At 49.8% G+C, this 17,421-nt stretch overlaps 3 protein-coding genes across 3 annotated transcripts; 1 reads left to right on the forward strand and 2 right to left on the reverse strand.

Moving 5' to 3' along the window:
- Nucleotides 1–84: 84 nt before the first annotated feature.
- LOC125955191 (probable cytochrome P450 308a1) lies at nt 85–2,464 on the reverse strand. Its single transcript, XM_049686181.1, has 5 exons — nt 1,437–2,464; nt 1,165–1,352; nt 868–1,093; nt 403–799; nt 85–324 (listed from the first exon to the last, which is right to left on the reverse strand). Exons 1-5 carry the CDS (start codon nt 1,956–1,958, stop codon nt 158–160), a joined length of 1,500 nt encoding a protein of 499 aa, XP_049542138.1. The 5' UTR covers nt 1,959–2,464; the 3' UTR covers nt 85–157.
- A 165-nt stretch (nt 2,465–2,629) lies between these two features.
- On the forward strand, nt 2,630–3,840 carry LOC125955195 (methylenetetrahydrofolate reductase). Its single transcript, XM_049686184.1, has one exon. It carries the CDS (start codon nt 2,821–2,823, stop codon nt 3,802–3,804), a length of 984 nt encoding a protein of 327 aa, XP_049542141.1. The 5' UTR covers nt 2,630–2,820; the 3' UTR covers nt 3,805–3,840.
- Nucleotides 3,818–17,368, reverse strand: LOC125955189 (maternal effect protein staufen). The gene is made up of 6 exons (XM_049686179.1): nt 16,815–17,368; nt 15,516–15,974; nt 10,578–11,080; nt 8,040–10,514; nt 7,714–7,961; nt 3,818–7,637 (listed from the first exon to the last, which is right to left on the reverse strand). The coding sequence occupies exons 2-6, from the start codon at nt 15,638–15,640 to the stop codon at nt 7,404–7,406; spliced, it is 3,585 nt and encodes a 1,194-aa protein (XP_049542136.1). The 5' UTR covers nt 15,641–15,974; nt 16,815–17,368; the 3' UTR covers nt 3,818–7,403.
- Nucleotides 17,369–17,421: the final 53 nt, after the last annotated feature.

Here is a 17,421-nt window from a genome sequence, read left to right on the forward strand (position 1 = left end):
TCCCCGGGCGAAATCAAGATCGGGCGAAATCAAGATCGGGTGAAATTTCGAAATTACCAAACGCAACGAAGATAATTTAAAATGTGGTCCACGGATTTTATTTCCTCTACTACCTATCGTCGAGCTGCTACGGCACTCGTATTAAAGTAAAGTCGTATCAAGCCCGTTCCTTGAAGTTGAGCCATACACCCGATTTGGGTGCTAGCAGGAACGAATTCCTCGCAAACTCCAGAGGAAGTTCTTGCTTCGGCGACAACGACACGCTATACCGGGTGAGTAGCGACGCAATTCCAATCTTGGTTTGATGCAGCGCAAACTTCATACCTATTACCAGCAGAGTTAAATTTAAAAAGAATGATTTCGTTAATCAAACCGCAATAGCTCTTGGCCCGCACTACCTACCCAAACACAGACGAGGTCCCTCACCGAAACCAAGGAATGCAAAGCGATGTCTCGAATTGCGGTTGTCTTCCGTGAACCGCTCCGGGTCGAAAACGAAGGGTTTTGGGTATATCTCCGGATCGTGGTGGATCGCGTACACCGGTATGATTACCGAAGTGCCACGCCGCAATGTTACCTGCTTCGTATCGTTCGGGAACTGCGGTGGTAGCTCAAAGTCTTTGGTGCAAACGCGGGGCAACGTAAAGACAGGGCTATGCATGCGCAACGTTTCCATCATAGCCGCCTCCAGGTAGGTCAGCTTATGCAGACTGGGCTCGGTCAGCTTACCATCCGTTTCTTTCAGCACCGTGCGCAGCTCTTTCGCTACTTTCTCCTGCTCGGCGGGATTGGCCGCAAGCTGAAATAAAAGGAGAGTAATTTGAATTGCTCGTCGTCGTTGCAATGCCGACCATAGCAGTATCATACCTCGTACAGCAGGTAGCACATCATCGTGCTCGAGGTTTCGAAGCCTTCCGACAGGAACGTAACGGAGTGTCCGGTGATAGAGTTTTCATCCACCTCGACCGTCCCATTTTCGGACAGATTATCGTACATCGCCTGAAACAGGTCCTGTCGCTTCTCTACCTTTCGCTGGCGGATCGTTTCGCGTACCATGTTCCGGAACCACCGATCCACATATCCCGGTACGAAGCTAGAAGCAAAGTGTAATCATACAAATAGCCGCGCATCTGTCACGCATTCCGGGCTGTTCTGGCAACTTACGGTACGCGCAGTAGTTTTGCAAGATCCGGTGCAAATAGGGCCAGCTGTGAGCGGAGTGCAGTAAGGAAAGAAGGGGCAAAAAGAGCGTTGCCCATGCGTGGAAATTCGGCGTTTGGGTTTGTAAACGATTCGGCATCGATACCGAATGCTACGCTCGCCACCACATTCACGGTGTACTTGATACAAAGCTGCAAAGGGAAGAACGACACCAGATCAATCAATTTCGTCACAGCAGCGGCAGATAAGCATCAGCACCGTCCCAGTATACTCACATCTTTTGCCTCAATGTCTCGATTCTGCTGCTGGGTACGGGCAATGTACTTCACGAAGTCGTCCGCTACCTGCTGCACCAGCGGGAAGGTACCGCGCACCCGGTTCATCGTGAAGATGCTGGTCATTTGCGAGCGCCGCAGCTTCCAGCGTTCCCCGCTCTGGACGAACGGATTGAAGGCCAACAGCGGATCGACCGTTTCGTCGATGTGGAAGTCATTCTCGTTGAACGAGGAAAAGTTGCTCACCAGCACGTCGCGCACCAGGTCCAGATCACGCACGATGATGCCGGGTTTGTTGGCGATCTTGTAGAACCCGACCCACTGTGCCTGCGGGAATGAACGGTACATCTCCTCGAAGATCTCACCAAAGTGCTTCCGGCCGGTTAGCTGCTCCAGCAGATTACCAAACAGTGGCAACGGCTTTGGACCGGCCACATTGCCCACTCGCTGCCAGTAGCTGCAGGTCCACTTGAAATACAGACAAACGGCCAACACCGTCAGCGCCACGTACAGACCGAACATGATGCGACGATCCTATTTTTCTCTTCCGCCCAAAAACACACGACACACCCAGCCCCTTCGACTAGAACCCAACGAATGCGCGAGCAACGACGACTACGATCGCCGAAATGTGCTCTCCGCCGACACGGCACTCGATGTAGGTTGATTGGTCAAAATTGGTTCCGATAATAGGACCACGATTTGCCGGGGCGCGCAACTTACAAACGGAGAGATAACCGCCGGTAACCGTGCTGCTTGCCGACGCCAACCCTAAAGCGCGCATCGCCTGCTTCTTGTATGCGTTGTCGTCGTCGGAGACGAGGGGCGCCTACTCGATCGCACACGGTTTTCTTTACGTTTGTTTACGTTAGCAACCCGTTTGGGTGGTGAAGCGCGTGGCTGCTGGAAGGAAATTTAATTTAATTGAAACGGAGGCGGCCACCCCAAACCGCTGTCTGGTGCATGAGCATTTCATTGGCCATTATGCAAACGGTTTCGTGACAAATTATTATTTCAATGAAGCGCTAGTTCGCTGATTGAAGATTTATCGACGAAAATGGCATCTTTTCGAAATGATTTATACTAAAATGGTCCTCCATTCTGTTGCAAAACATGGTTGAACATGCTGTGGTTAAATCAATTCAAGTGCACGATTGCCTTGCTATGCCTGCTATCTTATCTGGCAGCAAACCCACATCCTAACGAACCGCGCAAATTTGTTTCCTCGTATTCCATCGGTTGCAAACAGATAACCGCCGTGCATTGCGCTCGTTCAAGAGATTCGTGAGCAGAATACAAAAACAAACAATCACCCGTCGTCGCAGCATCGTTAGTTAGAATAGCATTCACCGTCGCTGTACGCCGTTATATAACATCACGCTCGATGAGTATCGCCGAGGAACCGGCGGCGTTTAGCTTGCGGGAAAAGTTGTCACACATTTTCCAACCCACCAGTGGCGAAGCAGCATCATCATCAACTCGTTCGGTGTTCTACTCCATCGAAATCGCGGCAAAGGATGACTTCAACATCGACCAGCTACGGCGCCTCACTCCACGGCCTGTCTTTTGTTCCATGCCCTGGATCTCCGATGAGAACCTGCGCTATGAGGCCGACTTTGCGCAGATGCCTTCCTTACGCCTGGCCGATCAGCTCCGGCAGGAGCAGTTCACCGTCGTGAACCATCTGTCCTGCTATAATCTCACCGAGGCGCATGTGGACAAGCTACTCTCGAGCCAGCCCTCCATTCGTAACATGTTCATCGTACGCGGTGATACCGTCAATCCGGACCAACGATTCCTACATTCTGCCCAGTTGGTGCAGCATCTGCGACAATACGAATCGTCAAGGTCGGCGACGGCGGCGAAACTAACGATCGGTGTCGGTGGATATCCAGGTGGCCATGTGGAATCACCATCGCAGGAGGACGAGCTACGGCATCTCGCGGACAAGGTTGCCCTGGGTGCGGACTTTCTGCTCACGCAAACACTCTACGATGCGGCTTCCTTTTTCCGATACCGTGACCGATGTCGAGCGGCCGGTATTACTATTCCGATCATCCCGGGCATCTATCTGCCACACTCCTATCGGCAGCTGCAAACGATGCTGAACATTACACGCGTCGCGATGTCGCCAACGGTACGGGCCACCTTCGAGGAGCATCGCGATGATACACCGGAAGCGTTCGAAGCATTCGTCGTGCAGTACTTTGTAGAACTCGTGCGCGAACTGCTACAATCCAATGCTATCGAGCCGGGCAGCAGTGATTCTGTAGGTTTGATTCACTTTTTCACCTTTAACAAGTTCAACCTGCTGGAGAAAGTAATTAGTCAGTTGGAGTTTGCTCGACAAGAGAGAGTAGGATCGTAGAGGATTGCGGACACTTTTGGGAATAAAATACCTCATCCTAACTCGTTCGTTGGTTTCATTTGTTGGATATTTTCTTTATTCATTCCATAGACTTGTTGTTTGGTTCTCGTACAAATATGTTGATGATGATGACGTCGATGAAGTTGCTGTCGCTCTATCTCTCTTTCTTCCCGTATCTCTCTGTGTCCTTTCCTACACTCCTCTAGGCTCTCCACGAGCAGTGCATCGGTATAGTACCGACTTTCTACCGACATCTCTCTGGTCAATACCTTTAAACCTTCAATCTAACTCAACTTTCGCGAGGATATTAACGCATCCTCCCATTGATTCGTCTCTATGCGTCTCTACACAATATCTTCACGCGATCGCAGGATCAGAAAATCTACGGGGGAGCGCTTATCAAAGTAAAAGATTCATCAATGTTCTTGTAGTCTCACGGTCAACGTCTGTCCCAGGTCCCTGTTGCCATAATAGTAATGCTGAGTGAGCGTAACAGAGGGAACATTCTTCAATAGCTGCCTATATTCCGGAAAGGTTATCGTTCGCGTCTTTGCAGTTAAAATAGTTTTCTTTTCCATTGGGTTCCTCTCGAATGTTTACTGTTTTTACCACATTAAATTCGGGATAGTGCCGGTAAGATTTTCATCTAAAATGTTACCAAGAACGGGTGTCTAACGGCTTTTAGAACTCTTTACAAACAAACATCAAAGATCAAACTTTGGGAGATGACAAAGGGACCTGCGTTCACTAACAACTCCCACTTTCCTTTCCAATCGTCGCTTGGCATGGACTTTTAAACTAATTTTAAAAAACAAACGAAGGCTGTTGTGCTTACTGGCCCGTTAATAAGCCATACTTTGCCGAACTTCACTTCCTGCTTGGTCCACCACGTGGTCTCGTGTTTTAGCCAATGCCTCTTGTCGCCATCGTCAATCATTCTGATATCCGAAGATCCAAAGAACGATTCTGCGAGCATGCAGAGTGCAGCAGTTAAAACAATGACCGCCGGTGGATGCCTGAAGAAGGTCAGATTTATCCTTTCTCGGAACGCGAAAGATTGTGAGTCTTTGCGCGATTCCGCAAGTCGCAAATCAGCCAACCAACACTCCGGATATCTTCGTTCTTCTTGTTTTCCTTTTTAATGATACATCATAAAATAAATATTAAGTTTGTTCCCTGAACTGACCTGAACAACGCGCATGATTTAAGTTTTGTGTATGATGGGGGATGGATCCCTTTTTGAATCTCCTTGATGATCAGATCCACACACGATACTATACTGCAATCAATGAATAACAATATAAATAGATAGGTTCACGATCGCTGTTACTAATCAGCGGGAATCGGGTTTTCTAATGGGGAGTTTTCTTCCTTTGCGCCACACGCCATCAATTACCATATGCCTAATGGAGAGATATTTTTGTGTGTTTTGTGTGTAGCGTGTAGGATGCCCATCTTCCAGTGTTTTTGCTTCCTTATTTCGCGTCTCACGACTCTTGTTCCGAAAGCGCAAATTCAAACCCAAATAGGCCACCATTTGCTCTCCTCTAGCCGCTGCTTTCTCTGTTCCGCGTACGCCTAGAACTTAGATCAAAATGTGTTTCCGAAACGTTCCGATGTTGTTTATGACTTACTAGCCGCCTTGTCTTGATTCCACCTTTCGCTTCTCTAGTGTTTTTTCTTCTTCTTATCATTGCTTTTTTGCATTTTTTTCAGTTTGGTATGTTTGAAAAAATGTATTTTTTGTTTTGCTATCACGATTAGGTCGATCAGGGGAATTGATTGATGAATAACGAAAAGGGAGGGGAATGATGCTGATTTAGATGGTTGTATGCGCCAAATTCCAATGGCGGGTACCACGGAAGGGTCGGCCGTCGTGCTACTATTGTGTTTTATGCTATTGTTGTCCTGTCCTATTAAGAATGTTTGGAGTCTTCTTCGTCGCTCAATGATGCATTATGAGTAAAGCTATTGTATTGGTTGATTGTATGTAGAGTAATGTAGTATGGCTGGTAGAAAGGAAGTTCCGTTTTAAGTGGTATCAAGACCGAATCGTACCAGATGCGCGAAAAAATACATTATTTCTTACAGAGTTAAGCTATACGGTGTAATACGAACACTAGCAGAAACACACTTAAATTGCTAGATGTCTAAGTATCGGAGACGCCCAGATCGCGGATTCGGTGTATCCGGATCTTACTTTCTTCTTTAGATCTCCTTTGTTAAGGACCACGGGTAAAGAGCTTCTCGGTTCTTCGGCGTATAGAATCTAGTAAAATCTCGACCTTCGCTATCTGCTTCATTTGCTTCCTCGTTACTATTCCATTCGAGATTTTACTGCATTCCTCCACGTATTGGACACACGCACCCATACTTACACAGGACAGGACAGCAGAACTGTCGTATGTGTAAGAAGCACCACAGACGACACTATTTTTTGCTGATTTTGTAGAAGAGTTACGCTGATGAACAATGATGTCCCCTTTTGGTGTATCCTAGTGCTGGGTAGATGTGTGTCCATACAACCACGTGCGCACTTACAAACACACACAAAAACGTATACACGTACACACACACATTGAAAAGTAGATTGATGAAGGTTATCAAACGAAGTACAAAAGATTATTATATGACCCAAATTCCTACATCCTCATTATCCCCATCACTGCGGAACAGTGTGGGCCAGGGTGGTTGCGTTCTGTGTGTAATTATGGATTCGATTTCACTGACTAGCAACTCAGATGGGCTACCTATAATGTCTTGGCTTCGTGCCTGTACTAGTCAGCGATCACATAAAATCAACTCTACGATGTAGAATGTCTCGTTACAAATTACTACGCTCGATCATTCTGATCCACTGTCTGAGTCGTTCTGTTGTAGATGCGACAATACAACCCTCCCTCGGTATTATGATTCAAGAACCTTCATGCACATCTTGACTTCTCCGTTGGCTTGTTTATGTCTAGCTGCGTGGCATATTCAGTGCAGTTCTCCTTCATTGATAGGCTGCTACTGTTAATGCTACTACTGCTGTTGATCGCTTAGGTAAATGGTAATCAATTCTGCCGTCGCTCAAAAGCTGCTAGCAGGGTTTGCGTAATGCTTTTGAGCGACGCAGATGCTTTTGCTATCTCCCAATTGTGGTGGTGGTGATAGCTCATTAAAGGTCGCTTCAAGCAAACACCGTTGGCCACCGTTTCCGTGCACACACACACTCACACACACCGACATACGCTCGCCGGCTTCATTAACCTGAGCTGGAATAGGTTGCAACCCAGTGTTGTGCACGGTAACGTGTGGCCCACAACTAGCAAATGTTTCGACAAAAATCAAACAAAACATAACAAACAAACAAAAAAACATGTATTCCCCCTCTTAAAGGGGTGAATACAATCTTCACCAGTGATCTCTCTCCCTCTCTCTCTCTCCCTCTCTGTCTTTTCCCTTCCACAATGCTCCTAGTGGTGGATTCGAGGCCCATACACGGCATCGGAATAGGGGAGATCCCTCCATCCCTACGTATTCCGGTGATTGCCGGTGCAATACTTTTGTGCTTACACTACAACTATTTTCCTGGGATTCCTCGCATCACATCCACTCTACTTGCTCGCACCTGCAGTTATGGCACCATCCGGGGCCGCGGAAGCCGTCTTGGGTTTTACATTATCCAATCCGATCTTGGCCAGCATTTCAAGCGCGCAACGGGCCGCCTCGTCTTGCGATTCCTGCAAACTGGCACCACTGCCGTGACACATTTGGGGCGGTTCTGTGGTGAGCACTACCAGTGTCAGATACTGACCGTGATTGCCTTTGGGAAAATCGGAAAACTGAACCTGCAAATGTAACGCAATGTATTAGCATTTCTGCCAAAAGGAAAGCCAAGATGATCGTGACGATGGTGATAGTTACCTCGAACTTTAAGAGCTGGGCCAGGTATAGCAGCTGTTCCTTGTTTCGACCGACGTCCGGCTTTGATGGAGTGCTTGTAGCGGATGAGGCAGACGGTGCCGAGTTGTTCACTGTTTGCGTTTGTCCACCGGTTCCACCAGAGGATGCACTAGACACACCGGAACTATTGGTCACCATGCTGTCGTTAGAGGCTGTACTATCATTCATCAAATCTCTTCCGCCATCGCTTCGGCCATTCTGTGCTGTTCCTGTTAAAAAAAAGATAGTGTTCGAGAATGAAGGGCCATTGGAGCAGATCGCTTTCGAAGCTTGAAGTCCGGCTTTACCCTGATTGCTGCCATTAACGTGCGGTCCATTCACTGGTTTCGATGGTGTACCGGCGGTAGAAGCATCGGATGGATCATTAAACAGCACCTTTCGGGAGCCTGCCGATGCCGATGCTTCGTTGGCGGCCGACGATTGGTTTTCCTTGTTCACCGGTCCACCGGTGGCCCGGCTGGGCGCATATCCGAGCTCGATCAGCAGTGCCTCGGCGGCGGTCCATTTGGCCGCTTTCTTCGTCATACCGACGCCAACAGCACGCTTACCGGCTGCCGTTACCTCGATGGTGAACTGCTTCCGACGACCGGTGGTGGGTCGATCGCCTTCCACTAGTGCGTACACCGGTTGCTTCTCCTTCCGTGCCTGCTGTATCTGCATCAGTCGCGATATTGGGTTCTCCTTCTCCGATACGCCTCCCTCCGCTACAGACTTCTCTTTGATCAGATTACGCGCCTTCTTCTTCAGCGTTGCTACACCACTAACGGAACCATCGGCAGCGGACGCAGCCGTTGCAGCTGCTGTTGATTTGGCCTTGCGCTTTTCGTTGCCACCACCGGTCTTTCCTTCCGTCCACGCGTCTGATCCACCGCTGTTGAGGGCCGCTTGTTGCTCCGCTTTGCGTAGATTGCGCAACTGTTCGAGCATTTTCTCGGCCGCCCGTTTCTTCGACAGCTTCTTGCCGGTACCCTCGCCTTCCGTAACGATCGTTCCTACCTTGCATTGCGTCACGAACACTGTCATGTGCGGTGGACCCTTCTCACTGATCACCTCAAACACGACCGACAACTGGCGTTGGACGGCCATCTCGTGGACGAGCGAGATCGGGGATTTCAGTTCCGCGTTCGGATCACCGTCGCCTCCTTCGGTAGAATGACCGTTTTGCGCTGTCTCACCATCACCCGCACCCGATGCTGATCCTCCACTACCGGCTCCACTGGTACCCTGCTTGCTTTTACCATCGGAGCCGGCCTCGGAGGCTGTCAGTGGTTTTAGCACTTCGAGAGCGCGCGCCGCCGCATCATGTCGTGCTGCTTGCGGCGTATGGCCTTCGCCTAGGAACGTTCGTTCGCCAACGCGCAGGGTCGCCTTGTAGAGCTCCTGGGCCGGCAATGGTGCACTGGAAGGATGGTGTACACCACCACTACCTCCATAGCTAACAGCTGCATGACCCGTTGCATCATGCTGATGATGATGTAGATGATGATGATTGACATGTGGAGGAGGTGGCGGTGGATGGTGATGATGAAGATGGTGATGGTGATGATGCTCCTCGATGCCAAGACCGGCCGGACCACGAGGAAGGTGACCATGAAGCTGCTGCCCATGCTGCTGCTGCGGTTGATTACCTGGATGAAATCCCATACCACCTCTCCCGCCGACACCTGGACCACGACCCCAGTACGCCGTACCACCGGCACCACCCCCATCGATACTGTGCGGTGGTCCGTACCTGCCACCAGGTGCTCCTGGTGGTAACGATGAACCTCCGTACGGTGGTAACATACCGGCCGGGACCGTCGGTGGTAGCTTATCGATGGCCGCCGCTGGTCCACCCATCGTCCTGCGACCACCGGAAGCACCTCCACTGCCGGGTACCGTACCGGGCTGACCACCGAGTGCGTACTTCGAAACGGTTGACGGTACCGCCACCACTTTGTAAACCGTTGGTTCGCCCCGCTTCATGGCAAGCGCGTTCAGCTCGACGGTTGGCGTGAAGCTGCCTACGTTCCCCTTAACCCCACTCTTCGTACGGCGATTGGTGCGAGCTGGCGGGTGCTTGTACTTCGTTGCGGCAATCGCATCACCGGCCGCCTTGTGCTGCGCCTTCTTGATGCTCGCACCCTCCGAAGTGTACTCTTCGTCGCCGAGCTTGAGCGTGACGGTGAAACGCTTGCTGTGGGCCGGTCCCGTTTCGCCGGTTAGCCGGTACTGGTGCTGGATCTTGTTGTACCGCGCCAGCTCATTCACCAGGCACATTGTCGTTTTCTCTTTCATGTTTGCCAAGGTTTCTGACGAGTTGGAAGAGGACAGGGTAGCCTGACCGCCCTGCTGTTGACCGCTGCTACCCTGTATCATTGCATCATCGCCACTCGTTGCTGCTGTTGGTAGTATCGTCGAAGAGGCTGCTGCAGTGCCACCATTACTACCGGCACCCGTAGCAACAGTGGCAGTTCCGGAGGATGCATCACTTGCAACGTTAACAACAGCCGTCACCGGGATAATCGAGACGACTGCTGCGTTGGGTGGATTTGCACTCACGGTAACGGGTGCTGCTGTTGATACTGGCGCTGAGGTGACCTTGGTGCCTGCCATCTCCTTCGTTGACATCGATGCGTGATGATGCTTTATTACTCCGCTTGCCGATTTGGACTTCTCTGTCGTTGGTTTCGATCCCGGACCTATATTCCCATTCGTCGCCGTCGTCGTAGTAGTTGCCGCAGCCTGATGTGATGTATTGTGACTGTGATGGTGAATTTTTTCTGCAAAGAAATAGCAAGTTTTAGATCGTCTGTGGTTTGCAAAGTGTATTTGCAAATACTCACGGTCTGTATTCGAAGGTATGTGGCGTGTTTTAGTACCGGCCGGTGTTGCCGCCGACACAACTGGTATTGGTGGTGCCATCGCTGCTACCGACGGATGATGCTGCTGATGGGCCATTGACTGTTTACCCGGATGCTGCTGCTGCTGTTGCTGACTCATCCCGTAAGGTAGCTTACCACCGACGACGACGCCTGGATGCTGGCCTGGCAGTGTACTAGGATGTTGCTGCTGCTGTTGCTGAGGAGAAGGTCCGACGTTCAAAGTAGGCGGTGGATGCATGTGAGCTGCCGTTAGTGGCAGTGATTTCTGGAGTCCTCCGTGAATCGTGCCATTTGGCGTGTAGTAACCGGGGCCTGCCGACGGTGGTGGCTTCCGGCCATTCTGCGGCTGGTGTGGCGCAGGAGGGGGCGGTACTTGCATCTGCAGATGGGGCGGTGCCATGGCCGCTGCCACCGCCGCCTGATGATCCACACCACGCGGATGATGATGGCGCACGTTGTTCAATCTGCAAAGAACCAAAGCAACGAGGCGGGATCAGTGGTATAACGTGATACGTCAGTGAAAGGTTGAGAAGAAGGTTATAGGATTATCGGGTTATCGGGCTATCGCGACGATATCTGGCAAGTTCGTTGGGCAGTTGAAGAAAGTGACTAGCCAGCAGCATGATGGCCAAATGAACTGTTGTATGCGAATGACGTTATAGCACCACGCAACTCCTTCCACGATCGCCGCTGGCGATGGACTAGCAGAGCGCCCCAGGGTTCCTCTTCATCAGCCACATTGTATCGAGAGGTGGCTCGCGGTTCTGCAAATCCTCATAATGCCACTCACTCAGCAGAGATAGAGAGTAAGAGTGTGTGTGTGCGTGTGTGAGTGCGTCTGTTAGTCAACATTCACCCTTTTCTTTGCTCTACGTCCTGATGATTTCTTATTTTCCCCGTAGCGTTGGTCTCAAACCTCTGAGCTTTGCTCAACTCTGGGGACCGCTAGTCGAGATCGAGTAACCGCAATCTGATTTACCCTATTTACACACTATGTCATATATTAATATGAGCACCGAACCTGTGCACGAAACCCCCGGACGCTAAAAGGATAGGCAAAGGAAACGGAATGCCCTCTTCTTGCGAGAAGTTCTTCGCACCGTTTCCCATAGAAGTGCGGAACCCCTCTACCTATTATTACTATTCCGCTGTCTGCCACCGGTTTTTGCGCAATATTATACAAAATCGGCGACGCCGGTTAACCGGCTTTCCGGTGTCACCCCGGCTTCCATGCCCATGCTGACAACTTCCTTTGGCTGATCGACTCGGGGCGCAGGCTCGATGGCTCTGCGTGGCGGCATCGCACGGAAACTGGACTGACGAGGCACTGACAGGGCAAGGTGAGAAAAGGATTTATGACCATTTACCGAATAAAACAAATAAATAAAATGACATGCATCGCCGAGACGCGCCGCACCGCGAGTTTGGAGTGGGGTTGCTCTTGGTCTGGTAGGCCTAGACTAGAAGATCCCCGTTCCACGCATGAGAGACCGCGAGAACATGGCTCTTTAAATTATGGAATGTTCTGATAGTAACATTCCGTTTGCATTCGATGAAGCTCGATCGTGTGATCACCGAGTGGTTTTCTCTATTTTTCTTTAACACTTTAACACTACTCCAAAGCAAATTCGTGCTGTGTGCTATAATCCTTCCATCCAAATATTCTATTGCAGAGGCACCAAATCCTTGACGGCGTACAGTGCGCACAGGTAGTAGGCCTTCATTTTCATAATTCCATTGTTTGTGTGCGCGCGGTCTTGGTCTGCCTGATTGCGTGATTCTCCCCTTCTTTTCGATGGTTTCTACGATCTGGCTATTTTCATCGGTTTATGAGATGAGTGGCAGAGGGTGCTGCACGTTTTAAGTGTTTGCTTTTGTTGTACGGTGTTTCCATTGCTTTTTCTATTGTTGCGGAGAATGCGAAATTGACCGGTAGCTGCCATTGCCATGTGGCGACCCAACACCATCACCACCAATTGTTGCTCGCCACAACCATTGCAGTTGCTGTTGCAAAGCTTCTGAGAGCAGCAGAGCGACATCGCAGAAGCCATAGACAATCACACAACGGTTAGCAGGATTTTGAATTACATTGAAATGTGTATGTATGGGAAATGGGCACGTTGTTTAGGTGACGTTGCTTAGGAAATGCAAGAAACTAGAGCAGATTAGGGACATAGAACAAGAAATCATTGGTCTTCTAGCTCTTTCGCTGTTACAAAAAGAAGAAAAAAACCATCTCAACGCGCTGCTTGTAATTTTCGTTATTCATTCAAATATTACCAGCCCATTAAAAGTGTAACCATCTCAAGCCTTTGCTTCTGTTGGCTTGGAAAGCAGCAACAGCAGCAGTAACAGCCCCGGGAGTGCTCTACGCGCGTTGTTGCGTTGCACTTTTAGTTCGTAGTTCGGGGATCCATGTAATGGCAAAACTGGCCAATTGCAGGGGTCAGTAGCAGCATTTGCCTTCGACCCCTATCATCATTCCATCAAAGCTCGCTCGCACACACTCTCTCTCCCCTACTCTCTTTCTCTGTCTCGCTGTATCAAATGGGGTGCACATCTCTCTTAACTTCTCGCTTGTTTATGCAAATAATTGCATCCCTCGGTGCATCGGCACGCTACTCACACGCTACTTTATCCTGCGCTTACAGTAGCTCCGTCTCGTCTCCTAGTTTTCCAATAAAGCGAAGAGGTCCGCGCGGGGACCGCGCCACCACAGTAGGCCACATTCGATGGGCACAGGAGAGGATGTCACTGCACCAGAATGCATCAGAAAATCGGTCTTCTCCCCTCTTCCCGTGGTGTTTGGCGGCGCCATCGTTGATGATTATTATTATTTCAGTTGCCGGCGTTCTTTTGTGATACAAAATGTGCATCTCATTGCAGGCGGTTTTACTGGGCTGCATGGCCGTGATCCCCGCTGTTCACCGTCTGGCATCGCATCAAAAGCCAGCATCAGAGTGAGAGAGAGAGAGAGAGCCGAGAGATGAGAGGGTTGATCGGTAGCAGTAAGGAGCGTTCTACCGTTTTGTGGTGGGATTTTATTTTTAAATCCTTGCAAAGTTTATCCCTTTCTGTTTCCGCTCCAACTCTGGTTACTACTCCTTTTTCCACGCAGCTACAACTAAAGCTTAGAGAGCTTCGATTAAGAGTTAACAAGACTGCTACTTTCTTCTGCTGAAAACTAATCAAAACTTGTAACCGGCGCTAGGCTATTCGACGTTTTCGTTAACTGAATACGGTAGTTTGTAATTTCCATTTCGGGAAACAGGACAGGGTCTACAAAAATGCAGGCAGGTCAGAAAAAAGGATGCATAATCGCATTCGTTGCACCTCAATCATACGGTTTGACGGTGGTATGCCATTTTTAATTTCCTCCCGTTTTTAGTGAATTTTGGACCGCTTACCCATACCTAGGCATTTGTTTTGGCCCGGTGCTGGCTGTACATACAGCTGTATATGTGCTTCGTTGCAACATTGGCAGTCGTTTCACGTTGATTGCCCTGCACAAATGACACGCATAATCGTCAAAGAAGAGAAGATAATATATGCGAGGAGCTCTCTTTCTATCTCACTCGATCTCGATGGAATGCTGGCCAACAGACGATGAACGCGACATAATGTTTCGCGAATGGTCCGGCTAACCGTCGCGTTACGCTCCTCCGTGCTGCTGCTTATTACTTGCACTCTAGAAGTGCGTTCCAGATCCAGCGTTCTAGCTGGCGCCAACAACGGTGAATGCAGTCGTGGCCAGCTATCCTATCGCCATGTCAACATGCCAAGCAACATGATCTCAAGGGGACGGTTTTTAACAACGTAAGCTTTGGGGGGCATCGGGATTAGTTTCGGTCGTATGCTGCTGTCAGTCGACCGTGGCGCACCATCGGTGGAAGCAACTTGATGGCCTACAATGCAGAAGGATCAGCATAATTATGCTTAAAATGCATTTCTCAAGTTCCAGCAAACTGCACTTCGCACTTTTGTATGTCTTTGCCATTTAAAAAAATCATACAAAATAAGCCAGCAATAGCCGGGGGAATCCGAATTACTCCTAGATAACTGGCGTATCAGCGACAATGCCCTAGCCCTGGTGAATCTATTTCTGCTGCCAGCTGGCTGCATCTACATGCGCAAAAACAGTGACGAACGAACGTTGCATATTCGTTGTTGGCATATTATCGATTTTCCATCGATGTCACCATTTCCCCCTACCACCCTATCGCATCACCATTCTGCACGTGCATGACCAATGGTGGGACTTATTATTTACTTATTTCTCTTTATGGTCAACGGCGCAGGTTCTCAATTAGGCTTGCCTGGGAGCAAAAAAATACAATGACAAATCCAGGCAGCGATGGAATTTTCAGACACAGTGAGCGTTCCTATAACACCCTGGGGATCGGCATCAGTATAGACAGAGCATCCTTGTCCCCCTTGCACTGTTCATCCCCTGGTCCCTCCTAGATTGTGCGTGTCAGCAGCGTTACCATATGCGCTCTGGAGGTACCGCATATGCTGCATTTGTTAATGATGCATTTCCCTTTCTCTCGCCCTCCAATCGAACAGTGAAAGCCGAGGCATTCGATTTAATTTCATCCATGGTGGCATGGTTTGTAATTTGATTCCGCCTGACCGCTGAACGATCCCATTGGTCCGGGGTTTGCTTCTGTTCTTTTTCAACTTTTACTGCTGAATTTTACGTTGCACCCATCACTACGTCCATCACAATCAGGATCAATTTTATATCATCCCTTGTTCCGCTTCAGGGCACACTGTCGGTAGTACTGTTTGGGCAAATTGCATTGGATGCCTCGATGCCTCGATGGGGGACAACTAGGTTTTTGTATAGACTCTCTTTGTACTATTTTAAAAAGAATCGATTCCATTCCGGTAGCTTACCGATTAGCGGGATGGTCACGCTGCATAGTGTGTGGTGGAAGACTGGAAAGGTGAGCCAGATGTGGCGGTGGCTGCTGATGTGCCGGGTGCATCCCGTGATGTTGTTGCGGCATATGTCCGTGCATGATGTTGCTGCTGCTGTCCAAGAGGTTCTCCGAGAAGGAATCTTTGTTGCCGCCGGTGGAACGACGATCAACTCTAGTGCTTCAAAACCTTGCGTACTACGTTTCGTCGGTGGAATCTTGGAATTTACACTTTACATAAAACCACGGTTCTTCACGGTAACACACACTGCTGACCCGTTGACTGATTACGACAGTTACGACGCACACGTGATGCTATATCGAATCGCGGGCTACCACGACGACACGACCCGTAAGATATCAAAGCACTGATTTCTTTTCGTTGCACTGATACCTTCCACCTCGATATAAGAGCATTCACACTGTTCGGGTGTTGCTGAAATGGAAGAGAACAAAAAACAAATCATTAAACCTTAGCGCCCCAAGGTTACTGCGTTTGTTTTAGAAAGGAGCTTTTGACGGTCTACCCCCCAGAAAGCGATAGCAAACAAAAACCAGCCAAAGCCAAGGCTACTAGGGTTGATCAGCTGTTCCGCAGAGCGATCCGATTTATCCTTGCTCACCCCACCATCATCGTCATCATCGTCATCATCAACGCAAGGAATGGCGAACGAACGAACGCACGCAGGCAACCGAATGCATGCAACAAGCGGCGAAAGTGGCTCGGAAGGACCGGAACGAACGGAAGGAAAGGATGCCGCTGTACCGCGAGACAGTATGAATGAAATAACGATCGATAGAGCGAACGAACGCACGAAGGGGAAGTTGTTGCGCCGTCTTCTTCGGTGACGTCCACGAGGACCCGACCCCGACAACGACCACGACGACGAAGACAACGATGACGACGAGGATGTACCTTCTCCTGCTGGCCTTCTGCGCGGAGCCTCTCTTTAGGCGGGCACATCTGCTGTCTCCTGCGACGACGATGACAACGGGGAATGCACCTTCATGAACCATCGTCTTCTTCCCATTCATTGCCTACGCGTGTGTTTGCTCTTCTTCGGTGACCTTCCTTCCATTTTCCTACTTTTGCCTGCCGTTGCCTGGCTGGCACTGGTAAGGCGCGCGCGAGCGAGGACACGTTGCAATCGCGGCGACACTTTATGAGATTGGCAAGGCCCGTTGAAAAGGCTTCCAGATGGACCGTTTTGACTGTCGCCTCACCTGACCCCGGGTGGCTTATTTTTCCACGCAACCACGAAATGGGTATATTTACCTTCGCTTCAGTGATGTGCCGCGGCGGCCATACGGCGAACCGAAAGATGTCCTTTATTGACCGAAAATGGCCGTGCTTCTATTTCTGCCAGACACTCAAGCACACACGCACGCACGCATCTATCCACACCTTTCCAAGAGTCCCGTTTCCGCCGTTGTTGCGTCGAGAGCCGCCTTTCGTCAGCAGATTTCATCCAGCAGCAGGAACAATACTGAACGGACAAGGAATCGTTCCCGACCGCAGGCAAACCGAAATCTCGCAGACAGGCAGGCAGGCTCTTTCGCACGGGGTATTTTTTTGCGGTGATCGCTGTAAGGATTCCACGGCTCCCTTTTCCCACGGTCCACGGCAGCACGACAAAAATACCTTCCTAATTACACACTAAGTACTGTACATTCCCGCTCCGTTTCGGGTGTGATTAGAATCGTTGGCAAACAGTAAAGAAAAAGCTGTTCATTTGGGTGGAAGTTCCACACACAAAAGAAGGACTAAAAAAGGACGATTAATTTATCTAAACATTTGCTGGCTTGTTGTGAGCTAAGGAGAAAACTGACGGCCGCGGCTCGGACAGAATTCTTCTTGCTCTCCCTCCCTGCGCTCTCCTCCA

This window comes from Anopheles darlingi, chromosome 3 (genome assembly GCF_943734745.1).
Source record: "Anopheles darlingi chromosome 3, idAnoDarlMG_H_01, whole genome shotgun sequence".
NCBI lineage: Eukaryota > Metazoa > Arthropoda > Insecta > Diptera > Culicidae > Anopheles > Anopheles darlingi.

What these genes read in the sequence shown, in the direction of transcription:
- LOC125955189 (XM_049686179.1), bottom strand. Translation starts at nt 15,640, where the DNA reads ATGCACGGACATATGCCGCAACAACATCACGGGATGCACCCGGCACAT. An exon ending in CATACCTTCGAATACAGACC is followed by an intron (nt 10,515 to 10,577) that starts GTGAGTATTTGC and finishes ATTTCTTTGCAG; the next exon opens with AAAAAATTCACCATCACAGT. An exon ending in CGTTAATGGCAGCAATCAGG is followed by an intron (nt 7,962 to 8,039) that starts GTAAAGCCGGAC and finishes TTTTTTTAACAG; the next exon opens with GAACAGCACAGAATGGCCGA.
- LOC125955191 (XM_049686181.1), bottom strand. Translation starts at nt 1,958, where the DNA reads ATGTTCGGTCTGTACGTGGCGCTGACGGTGTTGGCCGTTTGTCTGTAT. An exon ending in GAGACATTGAGGCAAAAGAT is followed by an intron (nt 1,353 to 1,436) that starts GTGAGTATACTG and finishes TTCCCTTTGCAG; the next exon opens with CTTTGTATCAAGTACACCGT. An exon ending in GGGACCTCGTCTGTGTTTGG is followed by an intron (nt 325 to 402) that starts GTAGGTAGTGCG and finishes TGCTGGTAATAG; the next exon opens with GTATGAAGTTTGCGCTGCAT.
- LOC125955195 (XM_049686184.1), top strand. Translation starts at nt 2,821, where the DNA reads ATGAGTATCGCCGAGGAACCGGCGGCGTTTAGCTTGCGGGAAAAGTTG.